The 10,525-nt window shown below is 51.2% G+C and overlaps 5 protein-coding genes and 1 pseudogene across 5 annotated transcripts, besides 15 other annotated features; all 6 read left to right on the top strand.

The window, feature by feature from the left end:
- Nucleotides 1–4,765: a sequence feature (heterozygous, Esmeraldo-like haplotype).
- Tc00.1047053508075.60 (hypothetical protein, conserved) lies at nucleotides 181–957 on the top strand (the record flags this gene model as incomplete). The annotated part of the gene is made up of 1 exon (XM_801331.1): nucleotides 181–957. One exon carries the CDS (start codon nucleotides 181–183, stop codon nucleotides 955–957), a length of 777 nt encoding a protein of 258 aa, XP_806424.1.
- Nucleotides 1,146–1,237: a microsatellite.
- Nucleotides 1,355–1,404: a microsatellite.
- Nucleotides 1,411–2,397, top strand: Tc00.1047053508075.50 (hypothetical protein, conserved; the record flags this gene model as incomplete). The annotated part of the gene is made up of 1 exon (XM_801330.1): nucleotides 1,411–2,397. One exon carries the CDS (start codon nucleotides 1,411–1,413, stop codon nucleotides 2,395–2,397), a length of 987 nt encoding a protein of 328 aa, XP_806423.1.
- Nucleotides 2,694–2,734: a microsatellite.
- Nucleotides 2,925–2,952: a microsatellite.
- Nucleotides 3,125–3,153: a microsatellite.
- Nucleotides 3,166–3,185: a microsatellite.
- Nucleotides 3,627–3,673: a microsatellite.
- Tc00.1047053508075.30 lies at nucleotides 3,767–5,563 on the top strand (annotated as a pseudogene).
- Nucleotides 4,766–6,705: a sequence feature (haploid, Esmeraldo-like haplotype).
- Nucleotides 5,268–5,292: a microsatellite.
- Nucleotides 5,850–5,876: a microsatellite.
- Nucleotides 6,243–7,604, top strand: Tc00.1047053508075.20 (DNA repair protein, putative; the record flags this gene model as incomplete). Its single annotated transcript, XM_801329.1, has 1 exon — nucleotides 6,243–7,604. The coding sequence occupies one exon, from the start codon at nucleotides 6,243–6,245 to the stop codon at nucleotides 7,602–7,604; it is 1,362 nt and encodes a 453-aa protein (XP_806422.1).
- Nucleotides 6,706–7,780: a sequence feature (haploid, non-Esmeraldo-like haplotype).
- Nucleotides 7,781–10,525: a sequence feature (heterozygous, Esmeraldo-like haplotype).
- Nucleotides 7,789–7,809: a microsatellite.
- On the top strand, nucleotides 8,074–9,315 carry Tc00.1047053508075.14 (hypothetical protein, conserved; the record flags this gene model as incomplete). The annotated part of the gene is made up of 1 exon (XM_801332.1): nucleotides 8,074–9,315. The coding sequence occupies one exon, from the start codon at nucleotides 8,074–8,076 to the stop codon at nucleotides 9,313–9,315; it is 1,242 nt and encodes a 413-aa protein (XP_806425.1).
- Nucleotides 9,596–9,637: a microsatellite.
- On the top strand, nucleotides 9,873–10,525 carry Tc00.1047053508075.7 (hypothetical protein, conserved; the record flags this gene model as incomplete). The annotated part of the gene is made up of 1 exon (XM_801333.1): nucleotides 9,873–10,525. A coding segment is annotated over one exon (653 nt), but the record flags the coding sequence as incomplete, so codon positions are not given.

The following is a 10,525-nucleotide window of genomic DNA, read 5'->3' as shown; positions in this document are numbered from 1 at the left end:
TGCTTTTTCCCCCTTTTTTTCGTCTCTGTTTTCTCCGATTGATCGTAGATAACGCGTGGAAGGACCTCCTTGACGTGTAGTCGTCGGTTGGAGGAATTCAAGGCGGGAAGAGGAAGACCGTGGACGCATTTCTGGACACCCACGCGGCTTCTCCTCGTGGGACAGGAAGATTGCACGCTCATGACAAACGCGACGGCGAGGGAACGCAACAAGGCTGCGGTGCAGCGACTCTTTGCGAGGGGTCGTTCGTCGCCGGCGCCGTGGACGTGTCCCCCTGTGCGCTGCGCCGATGGAACGCTGCTACCGGACATGCGACTGAGCAAACAGTGGCAGCTCGCACAAGAGGTGGGGTGCGGGCATGGCGATGCCGCTGCCGCTGCTGCCGTCTCAGCCCCACACATTTGCGCGGCTGGGCCTGGCAGCTCCTCCTGCTCCTGTTACATCATGAACCGAAAGATTGCCCGTCATGAGTGGGAGACAAACACGAAAGAAAAAAGGAGGCTACAGGGGGGTTCTCCTCGTTCCCATGAACGCGAGAAGGAGCAGAGGGCCGCAATGGATCGTGAGCAGGCAATACTTCGCTACGAGTTATCCATTCCACGCCGGCGTGTTGTGGATCATTTACTGCACCTCACCGCGTCCCAGTTGGATCTTTGCCACACGATGCCAACGGCTCACACAATGGATCGTCTTGTGGAGCAAAAAAAGGGGCGTTGGGTGCTCCAAAACCCCTACCGACAGCTGCTGCTTCGCGGAGAGCCGGTCATGACGCGAATTATGCGCGGGGAGTTTTACGCGACCCAACGCAATGAAACCAAAGCAACGAATTTTCCTCAAGCCAACAAGCGACATGTGCGCATTGCAAGCAACATCAATCACGCTATGCATTTCAATAGAGGCAAGCGAGGCAGCGTGGATAGAGTTCAACAATCGGCAGAAAAGAGCGCACTGACTTAGATTTTGTTTTATTTTATGTTCCATTCTGTGTTTGCTGGGCTCCCAAGTGGACGGGATTCTTGACGCGCATTCAACGGCTGCGTCAGGGTGACTCGGCTGGTGTTTTTTCTCTAGTGGGCCTTTCTCCCTTATAAATGTATCTTTCTTTCTCTCTCTTTCTCTCTGTTGTTTGCCGCATGGTTTTCCTGTTTTTTTTTTTTTTTTTTTTTCGAGTTTATATTCTTTTTTGCAGGTTTTTTCTTTTTTTTTTTTGTATCTTTTTATTTTATTTTATTTGTTTGACGCGTCTCTGTTTTTTTTTTTTTTGTTTGTTTGTTTGACCAAACTGGCAGGCGCCTGCAGACGCAAAGCAGGTGGAGTTTGGTTTGCACATAGGAAGCAGGACACACAGAAAGAAATATATATATATATAGGTATACGTAAATTATACATGTTTATACGTGTATACGCCTCATGGGGGTTTTAGAAGGTGAGAAACGCTTGTGGAGGAGGCCATGCATTGTTTCGTCTGGAGTTGTGCCTGTATATGTCGTCGCTGTGCGTGTGAGTCGAGCCACGCTTCAATCCATTGCTTCTGTACGGCTTGCTGGGTCTTTCTCACATTTGTTATTTGGGGAAATGATTGCTTCTAACGCGGCGTTGAGTGGACGCGCGCAGGTGGAGGCGTTTCTGTTTGTGATTTCGCGTGCCTCACTCTCTTCACCTCGGCTTTTGGTGCGCACGATTGAGAGGCTTGCCCGGCTTATTGCTTCGTGCACGCCGGGGCGTGTAGGCAGTACGTCAAATGCCACCTCGTGGTTAGCAAAACAGTCCCTTTTGATGCAATTTAAAACGATTGGCCTCCACGGAAGCGCAGTCTCTGCCATCTCCGCCACCGCGGTTCAGATTGGGTTCCACGGCTGCATTCTTCTTAAGCACTCCTTCACGGACCCTGAGATTGCGGCGCAGCAGTTTTCCTACGACGTCGTGACGGCCCTTTCTTCGGGCGCCGCCTCGCTTGTGGGTGGCAGCTGCGGAGCCGTTCTTGGCGCTCTGGTAGTCCCCGGCGTGGGGACGGCGTTGGGCTCCTTCATTGGCTCCTTTGGGGGCGGTTACTTGCCGTTTTTATTGCGCCGCAACGGACCGGAGGCGAGGCGGGAGCGGCGGAGAAAAGCCACGGCGGAGTACCGCGACTTTGAAAGGGCGCTGGAGGTCGTTGAGGACGAGGAGGCCGACTGGCTGATTCTCATGGACTGCGAGGGAGAGGCGGACTCCATGTCGTTTGATCGAATGATGGGCGACGACGCGGAGTGGCTGATGGAACTCCCCACCGTCACCAACGGCGGCAGTTCGCACTGCGAGCAGCGCGAAGACCCACGAGACGAGCGGCAGGAGCTGGGCGCGGTGGCAAACGACAGCGACGAGTTTGTGGATTTTGTCGATGTCGGTGCACTCGAATAAAATTAGTTTTGCGGCCGAAGAGCGCCGATGAAGACGGGGTGAGCCGTGTGCTTCTTTTTCTTTTTTTTCCATTTATTTTCAGCATGAGGGGGCTGAAGGGGACAAACAGACCGAGACACGCCGTAAAATGCGCTCTTGTAGATTTATGTACGTGTCGTAGCGAGAGGCACGGTGTGCCGTAGGGGGAATGTGCGCAAGGCTGCCGTGACGCTCCCACCCACACACACACTGTGAGGGAGATGAGGAAGAAGGTTGGAGGAATAACATATGACATGTCACAGGGCGAACAGAAGAGTAAAAAACAAACAAACAGACGAAAAAAAAAAAAAAAAAAAAAGGAATGAGAACGGAATCCAACATAAAAAGAAGGAAACAGTGCGTGCTTGTATGGGAAGTAAGAAGTGTAGTTTTTGTATGAAGTGAAGTTTACTCCTGAGTGAAGAAGCCTGACATTTTTTTTTTTTTTCTCCATTATATTTGTGGCAATGGTAGTAATTAGCATCCAGGGATGGGTAGCATGCCCGCACATACATATATATATATATATATGTGTATGCGTGGGCAATGAAACCCAATCGGGGAGAACGTTGTGGAAAATTTGTGCGTGCACGTTTCTGTGGGTGTTGGGTAGGGGGGGGGGGGGGGTATAATATGCATGCTTATATACATATACATTTATGTATTCATTTTTATATCCGTTTTAGCGAGAAATTTATGCGTGTATATCTTTTTTTTTTTTTTTTCCTTTTTTTTTTTCACTTACCTCGTTTGTTGTTGTTGTTGTTGTTTTACTTCTGCGTGTGTGTCTGCTAATTGTTTTCTCCCCTTTGGCCTTTTGTATTTTAGTTTTTTTTTTTTTTTTTTGTGTGTGTGTGTGTGTTTTCACTCCCCTCCCCTCCTCCCTACACGATATTGTGCGTGAAACTCAATCACGATGCTTTTCTCCGTCCCTGTTGCTTCTTTTCCCTTTTTTTTTTTTTACTGTTTTCATTCAGTACTGCCCGGCAGGGCCATGCACATACGTGTTTTTTGTGTGCACATGAAAAACAAATAACATGCATATATAAATATATGTATTTGTAGCCATGCTGTATGTGTATATTTGTCTGCTGACACGGTCTGTGGGGAATGTGACTTGCCATTTCCCTTCACTCTGCATCTCCCCCTTCTGCTGCTCCCCTCCCCGCCCCCCGCTACTGCATTGGAGACGCCGCATTCCATGACAACACTTTTTTCTTTTTTTTTTTTTGCCTTTTCTTTGCTTTTTTTTTTTTTTGGGTTGCCTTTTGTTTTCAGGAACGGCGGAAGGCAAACTTGAGGTTTTCTGTCTTTGGTTTCTCTCTCGTAGTTGTTTAACTGCCTGTATGTATGTATATATATATAGACTGGCGGATAGCCGTGTGGTTAGGCGATAGCTGCGGTGCACAGTGTGTGTGTGTGTGTGTTCTTGGCGGTGGTGCTGTTTGTTTTCATCGATCATTCTGCGCCGACTGTCGTGATGGACAGGCTCCTACACGCCGCCGAGGTTGGAAACATTGCAGCTTCCGGCCTGTTGCGAGCGACGAAGAAGAAGAAGTCGGACGCAATGCCTGCAGAGATGCCGTTGTGCGGGAGTACCTAAACAATCTGCCGTGTGTCTTTGAAGGCGACGCCTGCCCTTCTCACGTCGTCGAGGACGAGCGGGTGGAGAATGAAATTGCGCAACTTGACCGCGATGGCCTCAAGGAGCGCGTTAGGAGCGAGACGCGGCGCTGCAACGAGGCGCTTATGGAATTGCTTGAACAAGAACAGCAGATGAGCAGCACCCTCACGGGGATGCGGCATCTTGAGTCTCGGCTGAGAGATAGTGAGGGGGTTCCTGAGTTGCTGCGTCAGCAGCTACGGGAGGCTAACAAATGCATTGAAGAACTGCGTTGCGAGAAGGCGGATGCACTGAGTCAGTTGTCTGACACCAAGATGGATTTGGCGGACGTCAGCGAAAGGACGAACTATCTGCAGCGCTGTATCGATGCCAAGACGAAAGGTGAGAGAGAACGCAACGCCTTTTTATTGAGCGCATATCGTGCCATTCCGGCGGATCCGAACTTTGGCGCCTCAATCTTGAGGGCGAAGTCCCCCTCGCTGGAAGACGGAATCGACCGCGGCGGGGATGGCGCGCGACGCAGCGGAATTCAGCAAAAGGGACCCTCAATTCACCGACCTCCACAGGAAGGGAGGAAACCCGGGACAGGCGCTAAATTGGCGATGCGAGTGGAGAGAAATGTTGTCGTCTCTCTCGGGTATTCTGACCCTCAGGGGCATTCTCCTCGACAGGCGAGTTTACGCGGGACGGACCCACATTGTACGTGTTTTGTACAGGAACCGGAGGTAGCACAGGGGGACGAGTGCAGTTGGCATAATAATGGCGCCGCACACAATTAATGGCGCAAAATTGTTATTTGAGTGCCGGAAAAGAAATGAGTTTTTGGAAAACGAACTTGCCGAGGCGCGAGTCTCCAATGGCGGTGAGTCCAGGAAGTTGGCGGTAAATTCCCTTCACAGAGAGACGCCAGACGCTGGCACCTATGCGCAGGAGCTTCGTTATCGAATAAGATGCGATTTGAAGGAGGTTACGCGGGTGCAACGAGAGCACCGTCATAAGCAGTGGCCGGAGCTGAAACAGCGTATTCTGGAGACGCGGTTGAAAAGTGCCATCGTCGGCCTCGCAAGAAAACTAATGGCTTACGAGGATGCAGAGAACAAGGCGAAGGCCCAGCAGCGATTGGATATGGAACTCACTCGAGAGGAGTTACTTGAGGAGTTGTGTCGCTGTCGACTGGTTATGAACGGGCCGACGGTAAATGTGTCTGTTTTCCGTGCCGACGCGCAGGAACAACAACAACAACAACAACGACAGCGGGTAAAGAGCGAAGCGAGGATGACAGAAGATTTTGCGGCTGCGCTTGAAGAGGCTTTCACGATTATGGATGCACTGCAGGTAGAGAAAGATGCTGTGCTTTTGGAGAAGAAGACGCGTGAGGTGTCATACGAGGCGGAGCTGCGTATCCGCGTTGCGGAGACGGAGGGGTTGACTGCCACATTGCAAGAGCTACGGGGAACAGGTAAGCCTATTGAGGAAGCATCGTTTTTTGCATGGTTCGTCGCAGCGGTACGAGTTGGCGGATGAAAGTCCAGGGAACTCCGAGGACCACGACGGCGAAAGAAGGGAAGAGACGCCTAAATCTTCTTAACAGAGAGAATGAAGCTTAACGTTTGTTTGTTTGTGTGCATATTGAAATATACTGGGTTTTTTGGGTGATTGTGTGCATGGGGCGAGATAAGAGAGGGGCAGAGGAATGACGGAAAAGTGGAGATGGAGGGGATGCCAAGCGTTGAAGGTGCAGCAAGAAACCAAACCAAAACAATAAATAATAATAAAAGGGTCTGTTGTTTGCTGTTTGTTGTTGTTGTATTTTTATTTTATTTTATTTTTTTTTGTTGCTTTTGGGTGCGTATATATTTTTTCTTTTTTTCTGACCGATTTTGCTGTGGCTACGTCTTTATTCCTTCCTTTTTGTAACGTTTTACTTTTTTTTATTTGGGCTTTATTCCTTTCACTGTGTGTCTTGCCATCCTTTGCTCTGTCCCTTTGTGCCTGATTTCACTTTTTTTTTTTTCGCCAGTCTTCCTTTCTTCCTTGGACTGCTGTTGTGGAGTTGTGGTGGTGGGGCTGAGGAGGAGGGTGGAGAGCAAAAAGAAGGAGGAGGAGTTGGCACGCATTCCTCGCGGGGGAGGTATTGCCGCTTGAGAAGTGCATTGAGCGCTTGTGATTTTCCCGCGCCAGCAAGGAGTGGGAACCAGAACAGATGACGCTTATGCATGCGGAGAAGCCGTTCGCTGCCAGTCTCCAGCGTCTCCTTCCGGGACTGGCAGAGAACCCAACGGAGAGCGTTCTTGCGGACACTTTGTTGCAGTGCTGCCACGAATGGGGTGTCACTGCGGAGACAGAGCTGCTTCTTTTATTGACAAGTGGCTGCCCTTTTGTGCAGCGACAAATGATGTTAACGGTGCGACAGGAACAGAGGCGGCAGCCATTTTGTCACCCTGCGGAGGTCCAGCGTCTTCTTCAAAAGGTGCTGCTGGCTCTTAGTACACAACATGTCACTCGGCAGCACACACCAACCTCCCTGGAGGTTTCACGTAACGATTTTGGCCTTGCATCGATATCAAGAAGTGTGGAGAGTCTGCTTTGCCTGCCTGCTGGCGAGGGCTCGGCTCCCGCAGAAGCATTTTACGGTAGCTCTCTTTTCTTTACCACGGGGTGCCCGTCTCTAGACCATCTTCTTAGCGGGGGTAACGGTGCTTTAGCGAAGGACGCATCAGACGGCGGGTTTCGTGCTGGCTTTGTTTCAGAAGTGTATGGTGAGGCAGGCAGTGGCAAGACGCAACTTGTTCTACAGAGTCTGCTTCATTGTGTTGCACAGCACTTGTGTGATCGGTGGCATCCCTCTGGTACACCGGAGAGTTGCTCCAGTGGATTGACGACAGGAGGCGTGGCAGCACTGTACATTGTCTCGGAGAATTTCCCGGCAGCTCGACTTGCAGCACTGGCGGCGGGTACTGTGGAACGAGAAAAGCGGAGGGTTCTTCGCGTATCAGCGCACCTTCCGCCATCGACTGTTGACCGGCTAAAGGCGTACTTGGAGCGGGAGGTGACAGTGAATTCCGTTATAAGGGGACTACACGTTCGTCGTGTAGGCACACTGAAGGAACTTGTTTTTTTGCTTCATTCTGGCACTTTATCAAGGGCGTTTCACGCCTTGGGTGGTCGAGGGATGGTGGCGGTGGACTCCATTGCGGGGGCTGCCGGTGCAGGTAACGGTGCAAATGCTGATGATGGAGGAGGGGAGATGAGAACAGATGTGATGGTTGTGGGGACATTATTAAAAACGTTTGCGGTACACGAGAAGGCCGCAGTGGTTGTCACCAATCAAGTGCGCTCAATGCTTTCTGGTGGACAGCAGCAGCGGCATGGTGTCAAAGACGCGGTAATACCCGCACTTGGGGTTCAGTGGTCCTTGACGCCGCATGTGCGTATTCATCTTCGACGTCTTCAAGGCACGGGTGGCACGACACATCGAAAGCTCATTGTTCTCTCAGGCCCCTCAAATCCCCCCTTGTGCGGCGCGTACGTCATTGGCGAGGATGGTATTCGCGGGGATTTGTAAAAAGTAAAGGCGAGATCCCCATGGAGATGACAGAAGGTACCGGCACAACATTATAAGAGTATATATTTTTTTGCGTGTTTGTTACTGCAGTCTGAACGGGGCATTGCGCGACGTGTTTCCTTACGGCATAGCAGCACAGAGACGAAAAAAAAAAAGGCGTCCCATCGCCATGCAGGAGAGTTGCTTTTTTTTTTTTTTTTTTTTTGAAGTTCTTTTGGATGTATACATTCTGCCACGCGTATGGATGCGTGTGGCTGTTGATTTTCCCATTGACTCCCCATTGATGTGTTGGTCCTGGTGTTTCATGGCCGACTTTCTTCCCACTTCTTTACCTGATTTTTCCCTTATTAGTTTTTAGTTTATTAAAAAGGCTTTCGAGGACCTCTTCTATTCTTTACATCTCACTTTTTTTTTCTATTTGTGTGAGACTGCGTGTGCCTTTTTTCTCTTTTTTTTTTTATGCCGTGACATGAGGGGGGTATTGCTGCTGCTACTTTTTGGCGCTGCGGCATATTTTGTGGCGTTTTTGCACGTGGAGGCGGTAAACGTCCGCGGCACTGAGCCCCGCCTGGTTGCGTTTGGAGACATTCATGGCGATGTTTTTCGCTGTCGCCAAATATTGCAGCTGGCAAATATTACGGATACCGAGGATCGCTGGATTGCTGGTTCTTCTATAGTTGTCCAACTTGGCGACATCGCTGATCGCGGGCTCCACCCCCACGAGATTTACGACCTTTTTGCCTCCTTGGAGCGGCAGGCAATGAAGGCGGGCGGGGAATTTATTTTTCTTGTGGGCAACCATGAGCTGATGAATATCTTGGGCATCTTCTACTACGTACACCCTGATGTTATGAGTGCCTTTGGAGGAGAAGAGGCGTACGCGGCGGCCTTTGGCCCAGAGGGTCCCTACGGCCTGTACATTCTTCAGCATCCTGTGACTGTGGTGCGCGAGGGGGTTGTTTTTGCGCACGCTGGTATCACGCCGGAGTACGCCGCGAAGGGCGTGGAGGGCATCAATGCTGAGCTGATGAACGGGTTTCGCGGCGAGCGAGACCTTCTTTTGGAAGGTGACGCGAAGGGAGATGGAGTACACCCGCTCAGTAATTCCAGCAGTCCTCTGTGGTCTCGGGCCGTTCTTGACGAGGCCAAGCGGGGCAACTGCTCCCTCTTGATGGAATCGCTTCGTTTGCTTTCGGAGCACGAACTGGCGTCGGGGCGACCGCCGGTGCGTGTGATGGTTGGGGGGCACACCGTTCAGGAAGGTGGAGTCATGGCGGTGGAATGCAACGGCAGCCTTGTGGGAGCCGATGTGGGACTGAGTCGGTTTTTTAGTTCCTATGGCGGGTACGTGGCGTACGTGGAGTTTTTGCTGGACGACAGCGACCCGTCGCGCCGCATCGCAGTGCCTCAGTACCCGTTTGGTCGAGCCGTGCGGCCTCCCACGTCGCCGCTGCTCAAAGACCCCATGCGGCCGCCGCGACGCATGCCTGACAACTGGCAACCATCGTCTGTACGAGGGAAAGAAGGTGAGGGGAAGTGGCGTCGCGCAGTGAAGAGGAGAACGAAGCGGGGTGACGATGGATTGCTTCATGTTTCAGTCCAGACTCTCTGCTTCTTCATTTCAGTGCTAGCCTTTTTTTTGGTTTGCGTCGTGCGGCTTCGGCGGAGAAGAGCTGCGAATGGTCGGCACCGCAGTTGGTGGAAGCTGTGAGACCCGGCCACGGCTCCCGCACTCCGTTTGTCAGCTCAGTTCCTTTTTTCTCATTTATCCCTCCCCAGTTTCCACCTGAGAATATTCCTTTCCCTGAAGTTTATGGTGTGTGCGCGTGCACACGCATTGGCGGAACTGAGGAGGCACACATGCACAGAGCAGCACTAACAAGAAACAAAATAAAACAACAAACACAACCACCACAACAAAAGAACTTCTGTTAGGGAAATGAATCTAAGAGTTTCCTCCACCTATCTAGTTTTTGTTTTTGTTTTTTGTTTTATAATTATTATTATTATTAATATTATTGCTATCATTATTAATTGTGAGATGTGAGTGGAAGGGTGTTGTCATGGAGGGCGCTTTTTGTTTTTGTGTTGTGTGATGGCACTCTTTCTTTTGACACCAGTCGTCGTGTCTTTGCGTGCAGCTTTATTAGTATTTTTTTTTTTTTCTGGGCTCTTCTTGTTTTCTTCTGTGCCCCGCGGCGTTGGTGGCCGAAGGGAAGGGAAACCACCGCTCCTTGAAAAGTGCCATTTTAGCGTCTGACGAAGGAGATGCTCTCACAGAATGTTGCCAAGACGACGGTGCCGTCGTACTACATGATCCGCACCAACCTCCCACAGCGCAAACCGCAGAATCAGTGGGAGGGTGTTTATTACTTTGGCGGCATCACAAAGCGCCAGCGCCATCTCATTCTACTCCAGCGCAAACGTGAACGGGAGGCACGCATGCGGGCGTTCAGTGCTTCCTGTTCAAACCTGCTGCGGTTGTTGGAGGGGGACACGCAGGAACAACAGCAAGCAAAGACGCAGACGATACAACTTTCCTCCCCACACGGTCCATTCGATCTTGCCATCCGTTTGGCGCAGCATGGACTCTACCAGCAGGCGAGCGGCATCGTGGACGAGTTGCATCAGCAGCGTGCACTCCGCATGAGTCACTACGGCCTTCTTATTGATGCGCTTTCAGCTCCTTGTTTGGGGCAGCGCATTTTGTACGGCAGCGCACAATGCGACCCCGCTCTAACCTACAAGTTACTTGGAGACGAAAATGGCGAGGAGCGGGCGCAGGAGGCCCATCGATGGTTTGACATGGCGTTCGCATTGCTGACGACAGAGTGCAGGATGAGTGGGAGTGAGCATCGTTTGCCACAAGCCACGGCGGCCGCCACACATCTTGTGAATGCACTGATGCGTGCACTTCTGAC

Source organism: Trypanosoma cruzi, genomic scaffold, assembly GCF_000209065.1.
Source record: "Trypanosoma cruzi strain CL Brener 1047053516649 genomic scaffold, whole genome shotgun sequence".
Lineage (NCBI taxonomy): Eukaryota > Euglenozoa > Kinetoplastea > Trypanosomatida > Trypanosomatidae > Trypanosoma > Trypanosoma cruzi.
The sequence above is the reverse complement of the archived record's forward strand: the minus strand, read 5'-3'. Positions and strand labels throughout refer to the sequence as shown.